The sequence below is a fragment of the Microtus pennsylvanicus genome, chromosome 3 (genome assembly GCF_037038515.1).
Source record: "Microtus pennsylvanicus isolate mMicPen1 chromosome 3, mMicPen1.hap1, whole genome shotgun sequence".
Lineage (NCBI taxonomy): Eukaryota > Metazoa > Chordata > Mammalia > Rodentia > Cricetidae > Microtus > Microtus pennsylvanicus.
In genome coordinates, this window is record NC_134581.1 from 47,475,320 (window position 1) to 47,497,329 (window position 22,010).

General features: G+C 46.7%; 2 protein-coding genes across 2 annotated transcripts; both read right to left on the reverse strand.

The window, feature by feature from the left end:
- Positions 1-818: 818 nt before the first annotated feature.
- On the reverse strand, positions 819-10,445 carry Rsl24d1 (ribosomal L24 domain containing 1). Its single transcript, XM_075965266.1, has 6 exons — positions 10,288-10,445; positions 8,054-8,167; positions 6,452-6,524; positions 5,009-5,072; positions 2,732-2,817; positions 819-1,833 (listed from the first exon to the last, which is right to left on the reverse strand). Exons 1-6 carry the CDS (start codon positions 10,366-10,368, stop codon positions 1,760-1,762), a joined length of 492 nt encoding a protein of 163 aa, XP_075821381.1. The 5' UTR covers positions 10,369-10,445; the 3' UTR covers positions 819-1,759.
- Positions 10,446-14,201: 3,756 nt separating this feature from the next.
- Positions 14,202-21,387, reverse strand: LOC142847006 (uncharacterized). Its single transcript, XM_075967752.1, has 4 exons — positions 21,237-21,387; positions 16,964-17,504; positions 16,586-16,765; positions 14,202-16,391 (listed from the first exon to the last, which is right to left on the reverse strand). The coding sequence occupies exons 2-4, from the start codon at positions 17,130-17,132 to the stop codon at positions 14,608-14,610; spliced, it is 2,133 nt and encodes a 710-aa protein (XP_075823867.1). The 5' UTR covers positions 17,133-17,504; positions 21,237-21,387; the 3' UTR covers positions 14,202-14,607.
- Positions 21,388-22,010: the final 623 nt, after the last annotated feature.

A 22,010-nucleotide genomic window follows, 5' to 3' on the forward strand; every position in this document is an offset into this window, starting at 1 on the left:
TCTGCCATGTGGTGATATGGGTGAGGGAAAGATGCCCTACCCCAACCCTCCCACCTTCCATCCCTTGCCACCTGCAGCAGGCAAGAGCTGGGGCAGGGGCACAGGAGCAGAGCTGGTCCTGCACCTCACCAACTGCAGCACTTGGGAGAGTAGGCCCTGGTGGCGTGAGTGCAGGTGAGCTGGTCCCACGGGCATGAGCAGAACCGGCCCTGCTCCTTGCCACCTGTAGCAATGAGTGAACTAGTCCGGGCAATGCTCAAGAGCTCACCCTGGTGGTGTCGATGAGGGAAAGCTGGCAGGCTTATCAACCATCTACCACCCAGGCCCAGAACCAGGGATGTGAGCAGGGCCACTCCAACATCAACCTCATCTATGAACTGCTAGAGCATGTGAAGGGGCCAGATCTGCAGATCCAAAGCTGCAGGACCTCCATGACACTAGTCAACAACAGGGCATCCAAGAGGAGTCCCAGTGAGGGCCAGTACTGAGTGTGGTAGAAGCTAGAGGCCTTGAACAGACCAAGGACAGTTGCAATGAACACATACAAGTAAAGATGAATGGACTAAAGGGTGTACTGTGTGACTCCCGGGGTCACATCACAGCTTCCATGATGAGACAGTTTTCTTTTGTTTTTTTTTTCCCCTTTCTTTTTTAATGTAAGTTTTAGTTTTTTGGTTTTCTTAACATTTTGTTTATTTTGGGAGGTAGGCTGTAAGGGTAGAGGGTGGATATGAAGAGACAGGTAGATGAATGGAATCTGTATGTATGATGTGACATAAAAGAATCAATTTTAAAAAGTTGAAAAAATATGTAGGCACTCACTTTAGAAATGGTTTTTATTTATGTACAAATTAATAGGCAACATTCTTTCCATTCTGTTTTCCAAAAACAAAGAGGTTTTTGTTTGGCTGGGTTTTTTTTTTTTTAAGAAAAATCAAAAATGCTTGGTGTGATGGTGCACGCCTTTAATCCCAGCATACAGGAGGCAGAGGCAGGTAGATCTCTGAGTTCTAGGACAGCTAAAGCTGCACAAAAGAGAGACCCTGTCTCCAAAAAAAGAAAGAAAGAAAGAAAGAAAGAAAGAAAGAAAGAAAGAGAAAACCACAAAATAAATTTTAAAAGGTACCAAGATTCTTCTGCTTCTAGACCATTGCTGGCTGGAGAAAACTGGGGGTGGAGGGAGCAGAAGTCGCAACTTGGAGCCCCGCCCCACCCCCACAAGCTGCCGACTACACGGTTGAAGCAGGGCAGACAGCCCAGCATAACTCAGCAGCACGGTGGCACTGTATGAGGCCATTATGCAACTCTAAGGAGATACTAAACAGACTAAAGCAAAACAAGAGACTGGGGTTGTCATGAGAACGGTTAGTTCCTTGCTGTGAGCTCTGCATCAATAACCCTAATAAACAGACTATCCTAGTGCAAGGAAAATATTACTTTATTACAAATTTCACACTAGCATGATAGTCAGTGCAGAAATGCTGCCTGGTGCCATTAAGCAATAATTCAACCATGTTATGCCCAGGGTTCACACCTTCATCTACACATAAACTTTTATGTTTCTGTGAGCATAACACAGTGAAGCAGAACATTGAGTTGAGACCTAATACCCGCAATGGATGCTGTTACAGACTGCACTGTAGAGAGAAGCACGTGAGTCACCTTTGCCTGGGGGACATTATGTAACCAATCAATAACTTAGGGACCGACAGTCTCCACTGGTTTCCAGTGTGCACAGGGCTGGCTGCAGGCGGCACCATCAGGAAGTGCCCTCCATGTCCACATCCTCCTGTAACTGCTGTACCATTTTTTCCTCCAGCTGCTTTCCTTTGCCTTTAAAAGATGTAGCACAATGTAAGTAAATACAGTACTTATACATGAGATTCTCCAAAGATAAACTCAACTTTAAATATAAGGGAAACATAAAGCGCAGGAACTTGAGTGTGCCTCCCTACGGCAGCAGCCACTTCTAAGGACTTAGGAATACTAGTCACACCACTATTCCTCAGAGTTCCTACAAATACAGAGCACTCTACAAACTCTTCTCAAACTCCTCAAACCTTAGTGAACCATGCAAAACCACAAACAGATGCACACCCTACATCACTCAGCTGAAGAGTCCAGAACCCAAGGCTGGGATGTGACTTCAGCTACCAGGATGCAAGGGCCTCTGTTAATCCTGAGATTTGCCATAAAAAAACCAATTCCACCATTTTGAGCCAAATTCTGAAGCAAGTTTCTACTAAATATTAAATACTGGCCAGGTGGATGGACTCTGGCCAGGCCCACTCGTGGGAATTCCAGGCAGAGTGGCCCCCAGAAAGGTTTTATAGGGGCTTATAAGGACAAACCCAAACAGCCAGAGTTTTTTCACAGGAGGCTTTGTTATTTTCTTTTTTTTTTAATTTATTTATTTACTATGTACACACATGCCAGAGGAGGGCACCAGATCTCATTACAGATGGCTGTGAGCCACCATGTGGTTGCTGGGAATTGACCTCAGGACCTCTGGAAGAGCAGCCAGTGTTCTTAACCTCTGAGCCATCTCTCCAGCTCAAGGCTTTGTTATTTATTTTCTAAGAACTACAACTCCCAGAATTCCAGAAAGTTACCTGGTCCTTGAGCAGGTGGATCTTACAAGTTAACAAGTCTTACAAAACAGCTTTAGGAAGTTTGCTGGGGCCCAATTACACTAACCACAAAAATTCAGATTTTCTGTCTCTCTACTTACCTGCAAGAGGAGCCCGGATAAGATGGATGTTCTGTTTGACTTCTTTGATATCCTGAACCTTCTGTAGCTCTTTGTTTTTCTTCAACCTATGATAAAATGCATCAAAGACAAACTGCAGTGACCAAAACTTCTGAGATTTGAACTCCCACCACAGCGTCTCACTCACTGCCGACGCTGTCTGCACAGGCCACAGGTGGGACTGGACAGGGGCGGCTGCCCTTCTGCTCCTTCCTGTTCTCCCACCTCCCACCCAGCAACAACTGCTGTGGGCCAAGAAGGAATCAACCGGCTCCCAAACATGTTTATACACAAACCAAGGCAAAGTCACCTGTTGAGCCCTCACTGACAGTCGTTCTCTTCCCTAATAGTTCTGTGGAAATTATGTTCATGTTCCTAATTAAGCAAGATTTCTCTCTAGCAGCCTTGGGGCAGTGCAAGGGGGGCTCAATATGCATCTGCTGACAGAATGGGGTCTGACTGCGGGCTCCGAGCTCAGCTCATTTCCATGGCATAGACACAAAGCTCTACTGCACGAGGCGGTCCCCCAACTGCCACTGTGTGTCCCTCCCCCTCACGGAGTCTCCATGCTGTGTAGCTTTGTTAATTATTCAGAAATTACAGGAGCATAAAACACTTAACGACATTCATCAGAAATGCTAAAAGACCTGTTCAAACATCCATGCTCACCTTCTGAGGTGCCAGAACACTGCCACAGCACGCCTCTTTACTAAGACTTCCGCTGAGTTCAGATTTAAAACTACTTTTGGACAATAACATGGCTCAGGGGTAGAAGCTCTTGTTGACAAGCCTAACTGTTCAATCCCATGGACCCACAGAGAGTAAAAAAAAAACCAACTCCTGCAGGGTATCCTCTGAGGTCCACATACACACTATGGCATGTTCACACATACCACAGTCTGCGTAGACACGAACAATTAAAAAAAAAAACGAGGCTGGCTGTAGTGGCATACTCCTTTAATCCCAGCACTCATGAAGTAGAGGTAGGAGAATCTGAGTTCCAGGTCATCGAGAGCTACACAGTAAGACCCCATCTCAAAGAAAAAAGGAAAGAAAGAAGCTAGAGATGGCTGAGTGATTAAGAGCACTAGTTGCTCTTGCAGAGACCCGAGGCTCAGTTCCCAGCACCCGCATGGTGGCCCGCACTGTCTGTAACTCCAGTTCCAGAGATGACGCCTTTTGCTGAAAATGCAGTGCACACACGGTGCACATGAACACATGGGACAACACACTCCTACACAAAATCAACTTTTTAAAAAAAATTAGTAACAGATAAAAGTGAATTTTCCTGCTGTCAAGACAGGAATTAGCTCCTCTAAAGCTAATTAATCCCTTGCTGGGACAGGGAAAGCATGTGAACTCTGAAGTTCTTGCTCTCCACACATGAAACAACAAAGAACTAAAAAAAAAATGAAGATGACTTGTCAACTTGAACTAGGAGAGCCTGAGGAACCCCCACAGGTCAAATGTGGGCCATGCAGAACATCAAGATGGATCACAGCCCATTAAACACCACAGGATTCCATGAGCACAGATCCAATATGTTTACATGAATAAAGGAGAGATTCTGAAGGTGGTAAAAAGGGAAAGCCATTTTATAGGAGAGAAAGTTCCACACTGCCCGAGATCAGACTCTCCTAGGGAGGCCAAAAACAAGAACAAGACTGAGGAGTAACAAGCTTTTTCCAGAATCTGTTCCACATCAATTACCAAGGAAAGACCACTGTTAGGGAGAGACCCGGAGACACCACTGTAACCAGAGTCAGAGGTAACAGTGACGGGACACCTGAGCAAGGACACGGTGGTGACTGGCACTCCTTTCAAGTGCACCTACCTAAATCTAGCCAGACAAAACCCCATGAAGAAACGTTCTATCCAACAACCTGATGACTATGGACTCTTCAGAAAACGTCTGGGCCTTTAAGACAGAGCAGTCCAAAGAGCTTACTGTGTGGGAAGTGGAAGCAGGCTCTGCTGGTTACAACAGTCCTGCATCACACCATGTTGAAGTGAGGAAGAGTCTTACACAGGACGGATAACCACACAAAAAGGCACAAAAAGTAGGAAGCACAATGTCTTCAGCTCGCTGTCCTAGGGGCAGCAATAAAGTGAATGTAAAATGCAGAGAAAATATGCAAGTGTTCGCCATACTATTCTTCCTACACTTTTATAAGTATGAAGTTATAGCAAAATAAAAAAGGGTTTAAAAACACCAGTGCCTCTAGAAATGTTGTAATTATCCTCTACAAATATACATACCTGTTCATTATAAACTTGGCCTGCCGTTTCTGTTTGATCTCTTCAACCCTCTTCATTGCATCAACTAAAAACAAAGTTACAAGTCAGCAAATTTACGCACATTCAGGCAGTATGATTATAACAATTACATGAAATACTTCTGCATGACTTTGGCTTAAATGAAAAACTTCAATACGAAACAATTGCTATGACAGAGCTACAGGTATGAGGTGTTGGCTGCACCCACTACTCAGGTCTGTTAACTGCATAAGGCAGTTCAGGGAACAATGTTAGACTCCTGCACTGTCTACACAAACACTTCTGAAAAGCCTGTTTCTAGGATTCAATACAAAAGATGAACAGAACCCAGACAGGAAGAAAAGCAGAACCATACTGCTTCTTACAGCATTTCCAATGGAGGAATGAGCCTGGAATACCTGAACCAGACAGCAAGGAACGGAAACAGGAGTTTCCAAAAGAGGACAGGAACTGTGTATGGTCTGCAAGCCGACGGCTGCATTAAAGCGCTATGGGAAGGAGAGAAGGCAGAGCAGACAAAAGTACTATACACACACAAAAGTACTGTAGCCTAAGAGTTCATATGGTGGACACCTAGAACACCAGCACTCAGAAAGCCAGGCCTGTGAGCCAAGGCCAGCAATGGCTTCACAGCAAGATCCTCTTAAAAAATGAAAAGAAGGAATTAAGTTTTATAACACTTATCCTCCCTTCAATTGAAGTCCCTGCCTACTTCAAGGAGAAAAAGGACAAGTGCTGAATAGTACAGCTTTTAATTTGGGGCCTGCAACATCAAGATATTTACCCAGACAAGTAGTACACCCTTAAAATCAGCACTGATGGGCTTGAGTGCAGTACCTTTTCATCTTAAGACCAGGCATGACCTGACCCCAGAGCGGCTGCTCTACACTGGCTACGCATACTATATCTGTGTATTTCCTGGCTGGGTCTTGCCTCACCACCGAAACATTTCCCTTATTTATTCTTTCAGAACTTGGTGGTTTTTTATTTTGGGTGGGTATTTCAAGTTTAATAATTAGATTATTTTTTTAAATAATTTATTTAACTTTATTTTATGTGCATTGGTGCGAAGGTGTAACAAACGATCTCCTGGAACTGGAGTTACAGATAGTTGTGAGCTGCCACGTGGGTGCTGGGAATTGAACCCAGGTCCTCTGGAAGAATGTTCAGTGCTCTTAACCACTGAGCCATCTCTCCAGCCCCCTAGATTATTTTTATATGGACACACCAGTAAATTTCTGATGTATCCAAATTCTAAAAAGAATTTGAAATAGCTTACAGAAAAAGACAAACACCAACAGGACCATTAACACGGATGAAAAAGAGCCGAGCAAGGAGGCAAGTTTAGTATTCATACAGGGCAGCATTTAACGTTACCAAATGGTCACAACAGCCTCCCCGATACTCCCCACCCCCGAGACTTACTAGTTTTATTCCACAGCTCTCGCTGATACTTCACAGGTTCGTTTCTACGTTTTTCAAATTCAAATGAGTTGTCCTAGAAGACGGTGCAGAAGGTTGTTAAGAGGGCAGTAAACAATCATTGTTTAAAATATGCTCCTTTTCACAAAAATCATAAGTAATCAAATATTGAGACACCCTCCCCATAATACTAGAGAGTACCAGCTCTCAACTAGCTGAAAACAGCTCAGATTCTGGGGAAATGGGGGACTCTCAGAGGGAGAGGAAGACCATTCCTTCCTTCAGGAGCGATCAAACAACCACGAGAATTACAAATAAACTGAAAAGGCTTTCCCAGTCTCCCAGCTCCATATGAGAATCAGCCAGCAACCTCCATCATTTGAACCATTTTCCTTACATGGAAAGTCAAACACCAGCTGGGCGTGGTGGACACCTTTAATCCCAGGCAGAGGCATGTGGATCTCTGCAGAGTTCGAGGCCAGCCTAGTCTACAGAGTGAGTTCCAGGACAGGCTCCAAAGCTACAGAAAAACCCTGTCTTGATAGACACACACACAGTGTCAAACACCAAGAATTCAAATTGTTTCCATCTAAGAAAGAGTCTGTTACAGTGAAAGAGTATGAAACTACACACCTACAGGGTGTAACCCTTGCCCTGTGTGGCTCTGGACCCTCCAAATGGGTATATTTTAATAGTTATAAGCATTAATCCCAAGACATGCAAAACAGTTTGAAAAAGCTGCCCGTATTCCTTGGCTTTCAAATGAATATCAACCCCACACTGGCTATGTCATTTACAAACGTTGAGACTCTGTTCAGCTCACAATGCGCTCAGCAGTAAAGTAAGGCAGCTGGCGGGAGGTGGAGGAAGGTGGCACCTCGCTCTCTGGTCTTAATATCATGTTTCTTCACCCACACTCAACATTTTCTTTTAAATTAACTGTGATTTGGCCTCCCATCCTACACAACATGCAGCTGTATTCACTAGACAGCTCTGATATTAAGAACCATTACAGAAAGGGAGGAGAGAGGGGTCACAGGGTTAGGGGGAGGGAGGCAACAGCCACAGAGTGGTACAATAACTTAAAACATCTTTCTCCAGCAAAGGACAGCTACAGCTTCCATCTTCTCCCTCTTCAGAGACCAAATATGGACAAGTGTCAAGAGATCCTGGCATCAAATCTTTCAAGGCGTCCCCTTAGTCCTCGGCGTCCCCTACACCTACTAGCTAGCTTCTGTTCTCTGACAGAGCCCAACCAAGTACACGCAGAAACTGCTAATATTTGCTCCAAACCTCACCTGCGCCTCAGTGCTACTCGGGAGCACATCAGCTCTTCTCCCAAACGCCTCTCAATGTTTAAAGGGCAAATTCCACTTCATCCAACACATTTAAATGATTTTTTTTCCCTTTTCTTTGCAAAGACCAAAACAATTTTGTGGAGATTTAAAAAAAAAAAAAAAAACTTCTACAAGCTGGGGTTGGCAATTTTTCCCTCAATTTTAGGATCGCATGAGAATGAGAGTCTGCATGGCCAAATAAAACAAAGCACTCACAACCACATGACAGGACCCCATGATCAGGCTGGGCGACCCTCTTTGTACTCACCACCGTGAGCTCCTTGCCAGCTGCCTTCCGGAAGGCTTTAGTCCACCTGACCTTGCGTGGATTCCGCTTCTTCTTGAAGTTTCTATGACACTTGGATTTGCAAAATCGGAACACCTATTAAGACATTCAAAGTTAAAACAATGGAGTCAACAACAAAAATGTTTCTGTCAGGATACATCCCCTAGCCAGCCAACAAGAACTGCTGTAAAATCCGAGACATGACAATGGTTCTCATGCGCAACTGCTGACAACACCAAGAAGCACATGAGACAGCAGAGCAGAAGGAAACTCAGTGTTTGGTGGGTGTCAAACACATCCCTGACAACAGTGAAAACTCCTGAGATAAGAGACTAAAACTTCCACTGACCTAAGTGAAGGAACGACTCTGAGAAGTTCCTTAAATCCCTTCTCAGAATCATACTCCTACAACCCTAGAGGCTGAGTTCTAAGCCACGCCGAATCCTAATTTGCTTCCTTCTGGCTGAAAGCACAAAATATTTTCAAAATAAAACTGTTAACAAGCCGGGCGGTGGTGGCGCACACCTTTAATCCCAGCACTTGGGAGGCAGAGGCAGTCGGATCTCTGTGAGTTCGAGGCCAGCCTGGTCTACAAGAGCTAGTTCCAGGACAGGCTCCAAAACCACAGAGAAACCCTGTCTTGAAAAACCAAAAAAAAAAAAAACTGTTAACAGGTCATTTCTCCTCTTCTTTTTCGCTATTTTATCATTAACAATGAGCTCTGAAGTGAATTGCTTTTTTGCTGTTGTTCTGAAAGAAAGTCTTACTGTGAAGTCCAGGCTGGCCTGCAACTCGGAATCCTCCTCCCTCGGCCTCGTAACTGCTCGGATTATGGACACTTGCTCCTATGCTGTGTGCTGGACGTGATCACATCCACAGATCTAAGGCAGAGTCTTCACTGCTTTAATTCTCCATCTTCATCCCAAAGCAGCACCAACTTTCAGCTTACTAACACTTCAGTGTGGTCTTGAAATGGATAGTAAGGCTTTTCCAAGTCTAGGCCAAATTGTTTTATTACCTATAACGTCTTTAAAAATAAGGCAATCTGTGTGCCTGTGGGAGAACCATGAAAAGTAGCCTTTGAGGTTATCTGGGTTCTAGCTGAGAAAACTAATCATAACTAAAGTGTGTGACCCAGTGACACCAGCTGAAAAGAAAAATATGAACTACATAAACTAAGAAAGCCTGTACACACCAGGTGGTGGTGGCGCAGGCCTTTAATCCCAGCACTTGGGAGGCAGAGGCAGGTGGATCTCTGTGAGTTCGAGGCCAGCCTGGTCTACAAGAGCTAGTTCCAGGACAGCTGGGGTTGTTATAAAGAGAAACCTTGTCTCGAGAAAACAAAAACAAAAAAACACACACAAAAAAAAAAGAAGAAGAAAGAAAGAAAAGAACCCAGCAAATAGGGGAGGAGAGGGTAACCGATTCAAATGGGACCAAAGTACATTATTACGAACATGCAATTCTGAGAGTTAGAGGGATGGGATTCACTCCCAATTAAGAGGGTAAATGCATGTACTATGTAAGGAGCCCTGTCACAACTTCACCCTCTATACTGTTCACTTTAACAGCCCCACCCCAAGCCTTTGTCATTTACACTCCCATTCTTTTTTGAGACTCGACTGTTCTGTTCTGCACCTCTTATTCAAATAAGGCAATTTCCTACATAGGATGCTCTCTCCCCTCGCATGCCGAAATCGAAACACAGAACTCGGGGGGAAATGAACCGGTGTAGCCAGGAGGGGTGCGTGCTCCGAGGCTTCCTGAACTTGAGAACTGGAGAAGTCAGTCAAGGCGTCAAGAACTGAAACCTTGTCCTTCAGCAGTTTGGACCGTCCCTTGTCGGCTAAAGAAGGTTTTGCTCCCGAAGGTCTGACAAAGTGGGAAAGTGAAGGTCGCGAGGAAGCCAGTTCCCCAAAGACCATCCATTCAGAGTCTCTCCTAGCTCACCTTCAACAATACAGAACTCTTATGAGGTCGCAAGCACCAAGTCCATTAACTTCTCCAGACACTCCCACCTCCTGCCGCTCCCTGTGCAGTCGGAAAGCAGCAGAAAGCCTGCCTGAGCCTGCGTTAGACCGAGTTCCTAACCCTACGGCAAGCCGAGGCCCAGACTCCCAGCCCAGGCCACCCCGAGGAGCCACGAACCCGGCGCGAGCTGCGCGCGCTCCCGCCCCCAGCCGTCATCGGAGGCGCGCGGGCCACGGCCGCCTCACCTTGCAGTCGTTGCGGACGAACATCATGCCGTGGCCAGGGTAGATCGGCCCGGAACAGAAGTAACATTTCTCGATCCTCATGTTGACTCCGCGTGGGCCCCACCTCCCAGGCGCCTAGCTTAAAAGGAAGTGATGCGATCCGTCACGTCCTAGGCGCCGGAAGCAATTCTCTGACCCGACCGGAAGTGGTGCTTGGAATGCGCGCTGTACGTGAAGGCGCCTCTGAGATGTAGCAGCATTCTCGCCCTGCACAGCTTCAGAGGCTGCATTCTGCATCCGGGATTTTTTAGTCTGTGGACCTGACCATCTTCTATACCTGCCCATCCAGTGCTACGGAATTTTTCCGTGTATACTCATGTTATTGTGGTTTGGGCTTTGCCATGAGTACGGTCCTCATGGAATATGGCCAAGGTCTCCATTACCCCAGGCTTGCCTTCCCCAAATGGAGATATGCCTGCCTCTGCTTTCCTATTAGTCGGATTAAAGGGGTGCAATACCATGCCTGGCTGTTTTTTAAAACTGTATTTTATGTTTTCCTTGCATGCAGTGAATAAAAAGGAACTATTTTTTCTTACCATCCCACTGAGGCTCTTCAAAACGTTATAAAGGATGTGTTTCTACACACATCAATGTGGCTAAAATGGAGAAAAATAGTGCCACAATGAAGCAATAGAACTATTGGGTTAGTTTTCCAAACACAAATCCATGTAGAAGAAAATGCAAATTCTAACAGATTAATTACCTCTAACTTCTGATTATCCTCCAAAATATTTTCGAAACTATTTTTCTTCTAGAGCATTTTCTAGACTACATTTTGGGGTTTTTTTACATTTATTATTTATATTGATAGAGATTTTAATCTGACAATGTCTTTTAAAGATTTATTATGTATTCAGTGTACTGCCTGCCCACAAGAGGGAACCAGGTCTCATTATAGATGGTTATGAACAACCATGTGGTTGCTGGGAATTAAACTCAAAATCTCTGAAGGAGCAGTCAAAGCTCTTAACTTTTGATCCATCTCTCCAACCCCCAACAATTTTAAGAAAGAAAGAAGTGAATTTTAATATCTTGATTTAATAGCAGTATACACTAATATATTAATTAGCATTAGATTTAGAGGACTGCAGTTTTGGGGGTTTTTGTGTGTGTGTGTGTGTGTGTGTGTGTGTGTGTGTGTGTGTGTGTGTGTGTGGAGTTTCAAGACAGGGTTTCTCTTTTGGAGACTGTCCTAGCTCTTGTAGACCAGGCATGCCTCAAACTCAAAGATCTACCTGCTTCTGCCTCCCAAGTGCTGGGATTAAAGGCATGCGCCTTTTAGGCCTAGTGTAGGACTGCAATTTTTATTCTTGAGAAATGCAATTTAAAACTTCCTTTTTGGTCATAGTGCTTTGTTGCAACAATAGAAGCCCTAACTGAGACAGGGACAAAAGTACTGGCAAATGTAATCAAGGTCCATGTCATTAAACATGCACTAAAGTGTTGCCATGAAACCCATTTGTACTGTTTATACAGGGAAAAGCTATAGTTGTTATGGTTTTAAATCTCTAGAATTGGCCAGATGCCAATAATCCCATCATTTAGGAGGTAAGGGCAGGTAGACCAAGAGAGCAGACTAAGAAAGTCAAGGTGTGGTGGCACATGCTTTTAATCCCAACACTTGGGAGGCAGAGGCAACTGGATCTCTGAGTTTGAAGCCAGCCTGGTCTACAAGAGCTAGTTCCAGGAAAGGCTCAAAAACTACAGAGAAACTCTGTTTGGGAAAAAAGAGTTCAGGGTCAGTTCGGTGGTGCTGGTGCACTCCTTTAATACCAGGGCTCAGGAGACAGAGGCAGGCAGATCTGACAGAGTTCAAAGTCAACCTGTCCTACAGAGCAGGTTCCAGAAAGACCAGTGCTACACAGAGAGCCTGTCTCAAAACAAAAAGTCGAGCTTCATCTGCAGCTACAGGAGTTCAATGCTTGTTAATTGATAAAAACCTGATGTGCTGGTCCATGGCTTTAATCTCAGCATAGGCAGGCAGAGCCAAGGTGAAGCCAGCTTGGTTTACATACCAAGTTTCAGGTCAGCCAAGGCTACATAGTAGGATCTCTTCTCAAGAAAACAAAAATAAGTAAAATCACCAGCATCTATTTCTTTTGGTGCTGGGGTTCTAACCCAGAGTCTTGTGTATACAGGCACTTACCACTATGATACATCCTAACCAAAGTAAAATTCTTCATTTATACCTGGTGTGGGAAAATTCTGTATTCTGTCAATTATGTTTTAAATAAAAGCTGATTGGTCAGTAGCCGGAAAGGAAGTAGAGGCACGTCAAAGAGAACAGGAGAATTCTGGGAAGGAGGAAGCCCATTTCCCTCCCAGTCCTGTCCAGACACCGAAGAAGCAGGATGTGACCTGTCTCGATGAAAAAGGTACTGAGCCATGTGGCTAACATATACTAGAATAAAGCCGGGCGATGGTGGCGCACGCCTTTAATCCCAGCACTCGGGAGGCAGAGGCAGGTGGATCTCTGTGAGTTCGAGACCAGCCTGGTCTACAGAGCTAGTTCCAGGACAGGCTCCAAAGCCACAGAGAAACCCTGTCTCGAAAAACCAAAAAAAAAAAAAAGAAAAAAAAACATATACTAGAATAATGGGCTAATATAAGTTAAAAGAGCTAATGTGAAGCCTGAGCTAATGGGCCAATCAATTTATAACTGTAGACTCTGTGTGATTTTCTTTGGGTCATACCAGCTGTGGGAACTGGGCAGGACAGAAACCCCAACAAGCAAGTCCTCATGTTACATATACCTATCTGGATTTATTCATTTACACACAAGCACAGGCACGAACCTGGTTCTTTATATCTGGAATTCACAATGCCCATTTTCACATAATGTAAGGGAAAGAGGAATAGCTCACCAGAAAACCAAGCACACTCACTTTTGATTCTAGCACTTGGGAGGCAGAGGCAAGCAGATTCTCTAAGCCAGCCTGGAATACAGTGAGACCCTCCCTCAAAAAGAAAAGAACATGGCCACACAGAGGTTCCTTAAACTCAGTATCCCGTCCTCAATCATCTCTAGACTCAGCTCTGTCACCCAGAACACAGAACCTGCTGCACAGGTGCCCACGCTTTGCCCTCCCCTCCTCAGTGCATCTCCTAGAATTGTGATACCTGGTCTCACTGTGCAGCTCTGGCTTGTCAACAACTCACTCTGTTCACCAGGAGGACCCTGAACTTCCAGAGATCTGCCTGCCCCGGATTCCTGAGAGCTGCGATTAAAGACACACAGCACCTCAATCCTGCCTCCTGGCATCTTTTAAAATGAAAAATGTCACAATTACTGTCTGCTGATAGCCCTACCACCTGAATGTTTCTGCACGAATGTGGAGCATTCTGCTGCCTCCACCTCAGACTTCTGAGACTCAACCCACATGCTCTTCAACTTCAGGGAATTCAGATGACCCAGAAAAGTCCTGAAGAGGACAGTATTGCAGGCCCAGACATCCCACAATTTCCCTCCTCCCAGAAAAGTCCTGAAGAGGACAGCATTGCAGGCCCAGACTACCCACAATTTCCCTCCCAGAGTGACACTAGCCAAAACCAAAAAGTAGCTAGTGACAACTTGGTATAACCAAATGGATCTTTCAAAGCAAGTTTCGCCAAATAACCAAGTTTCAAACCCCAGGTCCACTCAAGGCACCACAAGTAAAGTAGCAGGCTGAGAATCATTGGCCCTGCGAGGCAGCCCCATCCCTGCCAGACGTACAGGGTTAAGGAACAAGGGAAGTATTTGATCCTGTGAGTGCTGGGGTGAGAACCAAAAAATGTAAGAGACCCCACCCTCCTCCAGAAAAGAGGGAGGGTATCCAACATCCTTGGCTGATAGAGAACCCTGTTCCTTTTCTACCATTCAAACAACACACTTTGGAGGATGCAGTTCTTTATTGGAATATTTTCAATTGTGTTTGCAAACATTAACAATAGGGGAAAACAAAGTCTTTTTCCATTTTTCCAACTTCAAAGGTGAAAAAGAACAAAGATCATGTCTGAAAACTTAGGCAGGGGTTAAAGATCACTGCATCATTCATCCCAGGCTAGCCTAGAACTAGAGAGTACCCTGCCTCTGCCTCCAGAGTGTGGCATTACTGATGTGTACTACATTTATTCTAGTTCAACATGTGAGTCACCCTTATAACCTGGTAACTGGTTTCCAGGAAGCCCGGGGAGGCTCAATACTGGCATGGCACATCCAGAGACTGCTGGGCTCCAGTCTCATGGCTCTCCACTGGAGAACTCTGGGTCCCCCCCTTCAAGAACAACCTCAGGAAACTTCTAGGGCAGAGCCTCAGAGGCCTCTACAGAATGCTGCTGAGTGGCAGCCTCCTGAACGACATCCCGATGAACAGCCCCTGAGGTCTGCTCAGTGGCAGCCTCACTAGCCTCCACATGAGCCTGCTGGGTGGGAGCTTCATAGACAGTCACAGGAGCCAGCTGTTCGGCAGTATCACCAACCTCTACCGGAGCCTGCTGAGTACCAGCCTCATGGACCTCCACGGGAGCCTGTTGGGTACCAGCCTCATGGACCTCCACGGGAGCCTGCTGAGTAGCAGCCTCATGGACCTCCATGGGAGACAGCTGGGTGGAAGCCTCTTGGACCTCCACGGGAACCTGCTGAGTAGCAGCGTCATGGACCTCCACGGGAGCCTGCTGAGTAGCAGCGTCATGGACCTCCACGGGAGTCTGCTGGGAGACAGCATCATGGACCTCCACGGGAGCCTGCTGAGTAGCAGCGTCATGGACCTCCACGGGAGCCTGCTGAGTAGCAGCGTCATGGACCTCCACGGGAGACAGCTGGGTGGAAGTTTCTTGGACCTCCACGGGAGACAGCTGGGTGGAAGCCTCTTGGACCTCCACGGGAGACAGCTGGGTGGAAGCCTCTTGGACCTCCACGGGAGACAGCTGGGTGGAAGCCTCTTGGACCTCCACGGGAGACAGCTGGGTGGAAGCCTCTTGGACCTCCACGGGAGACAGCTGGGTGGAAGCCTCTTGGACCTCCACGGGAGACAGCTGGGTGGAAGCCTCTTGGACCTCCACGGGAGACAGCTGGGTGGAAGCCTCTTGGACCTCCACGGGAACCTGCTGAGTAGCAGCGTCATGGACCTCCACGGGAGCCTGCTGAGTAGCAGCGTCATGGACCTCCACGGGAGCATGCTGAGTAGCAGCGTCATGGACCTCCACGGGAGCATGCTGAGTAGCAGCGTCATGGACCTCCACGGGAGCATGCTGAGTGGCAGCGTCATGGACCTCCACGGGGGACAGCTGGGTGGCAGCCTCAGCGACATCCACAGGAGCCTGCTGGGTAGCAGCATCACTAATCTCCATGGGAGCCTGCTGGGAGACAGCATCATGGACCTCTATGGGAGACAGCTGGGTGGAAATCTCTTGGACCTCCACAAGAGACAGCTGGGTGGAAGCCTCTTGGACCTCCAGGGGAGCCTGCTGAGTAGCAACATCATGGACCTCCACGGGAGCCTGCTGGGTGGCAGCGTCATGGACCTCCACGGGGGACAGCTGGATGGCAGCATCATGGACCTCCACGGGGGACAGCTGGATGGCAGCATCATGGACCTCCACGGGAGCCTGCTGGGTGGCAGCGTCATGGACCTCCACGGGAGCCTGCTGAGTGGCAGCGTCATGGACCTCCACGGGAGCCTGCTGAGTGGCAGCGTCATGGACCTCCACGGGGGACAGCTGGATGGCAGCGTCATGGACCTCCACGGGGGACAGCTGGATGGCAGCATCATGGACCTCCACAGGAGCCTGCTGAGTAGCAGCATCATGGACCTCCACAGGAGCCTGCTGAGTGGCAGCGTCATGGACCTCCACAGGAGCCTGCTGAGTAGCAGCGTCATGGACCTCCACGGGAGCCTGCTGAGTAGCAGCGTCATGGACCTCCACGGGGGACAGCTGGGTGGCAGCCTCTTGGACTTTCCCCACGGGAGACAGCCGGGTGGCAGCCTCATGGATTTTCCCCACGGGAGACAGCCGGCTGGCAGCCTCCTGGACCATCCCCACAGGAGATAGCCGGGTCTCATCCTCTTGAAAAAGGTTCTCCTCTGTGTCAGAAGAAAAGGAGGGGAAGGACACCAGTAAGGACAGTCACCCTTGGGACCATGGGGGGCACAAAGGTTCCCAAACACAGGACTATCTGGCCTCCTACAACATTTCTGAAACCTACTTTTCCCAGGGGATCCCTCCCAAGGAGCCAAGGTTTGCTAGGCAAGGCAGCCCTACAACTCCCAGTCCATACCTTGCCTCTTTCGCGGACGGAAATAATTAACCAAGTTGGAAATCATCTGGGAAACATCATCTTGATAATAAGGAGGCCCGAATATCAAAATCTCTGCATCCTCTTCAGGACGCCAATGGGTCACTTGAAGCAAGGTACGTGACATACTCTCAACATGTGGGATGTACTCTCCATCCTTGCCTGAGCAGGAAAACAGGAGGAACATAAGGGTGAGGTGGCTCCCACTTCTTGGCACATTCATTCAGAGGTTGAGGCAGCTGGATAGAGGTGGCACAGGCCTGGGGCCACAGCCACTGGACAGGCTCTCTCTATAGGACATACTCAGGCAAAGGAGTCAGGGAAAGGTTACCTCTTGACTTCCCTCCTCAGGTCACTCACCAAACATTGCTTCCACGAGCCAAGGACTCACGTACACCGTCTTTGGATCATCCAGATGCTCGGTACAGAACCACTTGGGCAGTGTGCTGGAGTCTCCGACCACTTCAAATAAGGTCCCTTCTTTGTGCTTCAGCTGGACCAGCGACTTATAAGTCTTAAAAGGGGCCATAGTGCACCAGTATCGTCATAAACAGACTAGGCAACTCCAAACCCAGTAAACCCAAAAGAAGCCTCTCTGGAGAGCTGTATTTCAAGGGCTGTTTGCTAGCCCCTCCCGGCTTGTCCTTCCAATTGGCTCTTAGGCCTTGCTTCCACTCCCAGAAGCCCTGCCTCTCCACACCTGGTCTCATGTGGTCTGCACCTGAGAGGGAGGCCTTGCACCTAGACTGGTTTCTGATCTTCAGGAGCTTGTTGCTGGGGCTTAGTAACACGTGCCTTTAATCCCAGCATTTGGGAGACAGAGAAGCAGGCGAATCTCTGTGAGTTCGAGGCCTGGTCTACAGATAGAGTTCCAGGATGGTCAGTGCTGCACAGAGGAACACTGTCTCAAAAAACAAAAGAGACGGGGGAAAAAACAATATGTGTTGGGAAGCAGCAGACATCCTAACTGTGAACACAGGGCATTGACAACTGTCTACCCAACATCAAGACAGACTCTTTTTTTTAACGTTGATTTTTTAAATTTTATTTATGTATTAAAAATTTCCACCTCCTCCCTTCCTCCAATTTCCCTCCCACTCTCCCCCACTCAGGACAGACTCTTACCAGACCTGAAACCCAATCAAGTCTCACACCTTTAACCTTGGCACTCTGGAGGCAGAGGCAGGCAGACCTCTGTGAGTTCGAGGCCAGCCTGGTCTACAGAGCGAGTTCCAGGACAGTCAGGGCAACACAGAGAAACCCTGTCTCACCAGGCGGTGGTGGCGCGCATTTACTCCCAGCACTCGAGAGGCAGAGGCAGGCCGATCTTTCTGAGTTCGAGGCCAGCTTGGTGTACAAGAGCTAGTTCCAGGACAGGCTCCAAAGGTACAGAGAAACCCTGTCTCGAAAAACTAAAAAAAAGGGGGGGGGGGGAGAGAGAGAGAGAGAGAGAGAGAGAGAAACCCTGTCTCCAAAAAGTGGGAAAAAAAGAAAAGAAATTTGAGGCCAAGTCAGTCTCTGAAGCAGAGAGGAAGAAAGGTTTTCCGGAAGGTTTTTTTTTTCCTGTAGGCTTAAGCAGGAGTGTTAGGAGAAAAAAACACCAAGGAGAAAAATACATCCTTTACACTGTGACTGTGGTCTTCTTAAAGATGGTCACTGACTTTTATGTGTTGTGTTTTGTTTTGTAACAGGCTCTCCTAAGTAGTGTTGGCTGGCCTGAACGCACGGGGACCTGCCTGTCTGCCAGCCTCTGCCTCCTAATGCTGGAACTAAGGTTGTGCTACCACTAGGTCCACTGCAGCTCGTTGTTTCTGCTGCTTGGGGAACCTGATGAGGTAAATCTAGTCAGGGAGGTGTCCTGGAGGTGGGCTATCTTCACTATAAACAAAGTTTGTTTCAGATTCACAGGGGACTTCCGGGGAACGAGGCTCTATTCAAGGTCGTGTGCATTCAGGTCTTGGGCTTGGGTCGTTGCTGCTTTAGCAGAAAATATCTATGAAAGGAATATTAACATTATGGCCACAGGCTTCACTGCAAATGCTATTTTTGATTACGTTTCTTGCTTTCTTGCTTCCCAGCTGGTAAGAGGTTTCAGTCAGACTCCCTTCTCCTGTCTAGTGATTTCCCTGTCTTTCTATGTAGCTCAGGCTAGCCTAGAACTCCCTCTGTAGCCCATGATCAATCTGCCTAAGAATCCCAAGGGCAGAAATTCCAGGCAAGCACAGTCCTCCCCCACCTTCTCCCCTGCAAAGAAAAAAAAGGGGGGGAGGTTTCTCTGTAGCTCTGAAGCCCATCCTGGAACTTGCTGACCTTTATTTTTCTTTGGTGCCTGTCCTGGGACTAGCTCTGGCCTCAAACTTCAAACTCACAGAGATCTGCCTGTCACTGCCTCCTGTGTGCTAGGATTAAAGGCATGTACCACCACCGCCCAGCTATTCTAGAGTATTGCTTAAACTACATTTTGGGTTTTGTTCTTCTTTTTACATTTGTTTATTTTATTATTTATATTGCTAGAGATTTTATTCTGACAATTTATTTATTTATTTATTTATTTATTTATTTATTTATTTATTTATTTTGGTTTTCTGAGACGGGCTTCTCTGTAGCTTTGGAGCCTGTGCTGGAACTAGCTCTTGCAGACCAGGCTGGCCTCAAACTCCCGGATATCTACCTGCTTCTGCCTCCTGAGCGCTGGGATTATAGGCGTGCCACCACCACCGCCCAGCCAGAAATTTTTATAAAGATTTATTATGTATACAGTGTTCTGCCTGCACACAAGAGGACACCAGGTCTCATTATACATGAACCATTTGGTTGCTGGGAATTGAACTCAGAACTTCTGAAAGAGCAGTCAAAGCTCTTAACCTTTGAGCCATCTGACAAATTTTTTTTTTTTAAGATAGAAAGAAGTAACTTTTAGGGGCTGGAGAGATGGCTTCGTGATTGAGAGCACTGACTGCTCTTCCAGAGGTCTTGAGTTCAATTCCCAGACACCACAAGATCCGTAATGAGATCTGGCACCTTTTCTGAGAGCCTGCAGGGATACATAAAGGCAGAATGCTGTATACATAATTAATCTTTAAAAAACAGAAGTTAATTTTAATATCTTGATTTAGTAGCAGTATAACATTAATTAGCATTAGATTCATAGGACTGCAATTTTTTATTACTGAGAAATGCAATGAAAAACATGTTTTTTGATAATAGTGTTTCCTTGCAACAATAGAAACCCCTAAAAAGACAAAGACAAAAGTACTGGCAAATGTAATTAAAGTCCTTGTTATTAAACATGCTTTCGACAGATGGCGGTGGCACATGCCTTTAATCCCAGCACTCGGGAGGCAGAGGCAGTAGATCTCTGTGAGTTCGAGGCCATCCTGGTCTACAGAGCTAGTTCCAGGACAGACTCCAAGCTACAGAGAAACCCTGTCTTGAAAAACCAAAAAACAAACAAACAAACAAAAAAAAACAAAAGAGAAAAAAACATGTGCTAAAGTGTCACCATTAAATACATTTATACTATTTATAAAAGGTAAAAGATATGCTTGTTATGGTTTTGATCTTTAGAATTGACCAGATTGGCAGATGCAGTGGTACACTCCTATAATCCCATCATTTATGACACAGTGACGGGGACATCAAGAGTTCAGGCTCAGAAAGCCATGATGGCACACACCTTTAATCCCAGCTTTGGGGGGCAGAGACAGGTACATCTCTGAGTTTGAGGCCAGCCTGGTCTACAAGAGCTAGTTCCAGGAAAGGCTCAAAAACTACAGAAAACTCTGTCTGGAAAAAAGAGTTCAGGGTCAGTCGGTGGTACTGGTGCACTCCTTTAATTTCAGGGCTCAGGAGACAGAGGCAGGCAGATCTGACAGAGTTCAAAGTCAACCTGTCCTGCAGAGCAGGTTCCAGAAAGGCCAGTGCTACAGAGAGCCTGTCTCAAAACAAAAAGTCGAGCTTCATCTGCAGCTACAGGAGTTCAATGCCTGTTAATGTCTCCATGAACTATACATAAAAACCTGATGTGCTGGTCCATGGCTTTAATCTCAGCATAGGCAGGCAGAAGCAAGTTGAAACCAGCTTGGTTTACATAACAAGTTTCAAGTCATCCAGAACTAATTAACAGGATGGATCATTTCTCAAAAAAACAAAAGTAAGTAAAATCACCTGCATCTATTTCCTTTGGTGCTGAGGTTCCAACCCAGAGTCTTGTGCATACACTTACCACTATGCTACATCCTAACCAGAGTAAAACTCTTCATTTACACCTATCTGGACCTATTCATTTACACACAAGCACAGGCACGAATCTGGTTCTTCATATCTGGAATTCACAATGCCCGTTTTCACATAATGTAAGAAAAAGAAGAATAGCTCACAAGAACACCAAGCACACTCGCTTTCGATACTAGCACTTGGGAGGCAGAGGCAAGCAGATTCTCTAAGCCAGCCTGGAATACAGTGAGACTCTCCCTCAAAAAGAAAAGAACATGGCCACACAGAGGTTCCTTAAACTCAGTATCCCGTCCTCAATCATCTCTAGACTCAGCTGTCACCCAGAACACAGAACCTGCTGCACAGGTGCCCATGCTTTGCCCTCCCCTCCTCAGTGCATCTCCTAGAATTGTGATACCTGGTCTCACTGTGCAGCTCTGGCTGGTCTAGAACTCGCTCTGTTCACCAGGAGGACCCTGAACTTCCAGAGATCTGCCTGCCCCGGATTCCTGAGGGCTGCGATTAAATCATACAGCGCCACGACCCTGCCTCCTGGCATCTTTTAAAATGAAAAATGTCACAATTACTGTCAGCTGATAGCCCTACCACGTGAATATTTCTGCACGAATGAGGAGCATTCAGCTGCCTCCACCTCAGACTTCTGAGACTCAACCCACATGCTCTTCAACTTCAGGGAATTCAGATGACCCAGAAACGTCCTGAAGAGGACAGTATTGCAGGCCCAGACCTCCCACAATTTCCCTCCTCCCAGAAAAGTCCTGAAGAGGACAACATTGCAGGCCCAGACTACCCACAATTTCCCTCCCAGAGTGACACTAGCCAGAACTAAAAGGTAGCTAGTGACAACTTGGTATAACCAAATGGATCCTTCAAAGCAAGTTTCACCAAATAACCGAGTTTCAAACCCCAGGTCCACTCAAGGCACCACAAGTAAAGTCGCAGGCTGAGAATCATTGGCCCTGCGAGGCAGCCCCATCCCTGCCAGACGTACAGGGTTAAGAACAAGGGAAGTATTTGATCCTGTGAGTGCTGGGGTGAGAACCAAAAATCCAAGAGACCCCACCCTCCTCAAGAAGAGAGGGAGGGTATCCCACAGCCTTGGCTGATAGAGAAGCCTGTTCCTTTTCTACCATTCAAACAGCACACTTTGGAGGATGCAGCTCTTTATTGG

What these genes read in the sequence shown, in the direction of transcription:
- Rsl24d1 (XM_075965266.1), bottom strand. Translation starts at nt 10,368, where the DNA reads ATGAGGATCGAGAAATGTTACTTCTGTTCCGGGCCGATCTACCCTGGC. An exon ending in CTGGCAAGGAGCTCACGGTG is followed by an intron (nt 6,525 to 8,053) that starts GTGAGTACAAAG and finishes ACCGTCTTCTAG; the next exon opens with GACAACTCATTTGAATTTGA. An exon ending in AGAGCTGTGGAATAAAACTA is followed by an intron (nt 5,073 to 6,451) that starts GTAAGTCTCGGG and finishes CTTTGTTTTTAG; the next exon opens with TTGATGCAATGAAGAGGGTT.
- LOC142847006 (XM_075967752.1), bottom strand. Translation starts at nt 17,132, where the DNA reads ATGGCCCCTTTTAAGACTTATAAGTCGCTGGTCCAGCTGAAGCACAAA. An exon ending in GCTCGTGGAAGCAATGTTTG is followed by an intron (nt 16,766 to 16,963) that starts GTGAGTGACCTG and finishes TTTCCTGCTCAG; the next exon opens with GCAAGGATGGAGAGTACATC. An exon ending in CCGTCCGCGAAAGAGGCAAG is followed by an intron (nt 16,392 to 16,585) that starts GTATGGACTGGG and finishes CTTCTGACACAG; the next exon opens with AGGAGAACCTTTTTCAAGAG.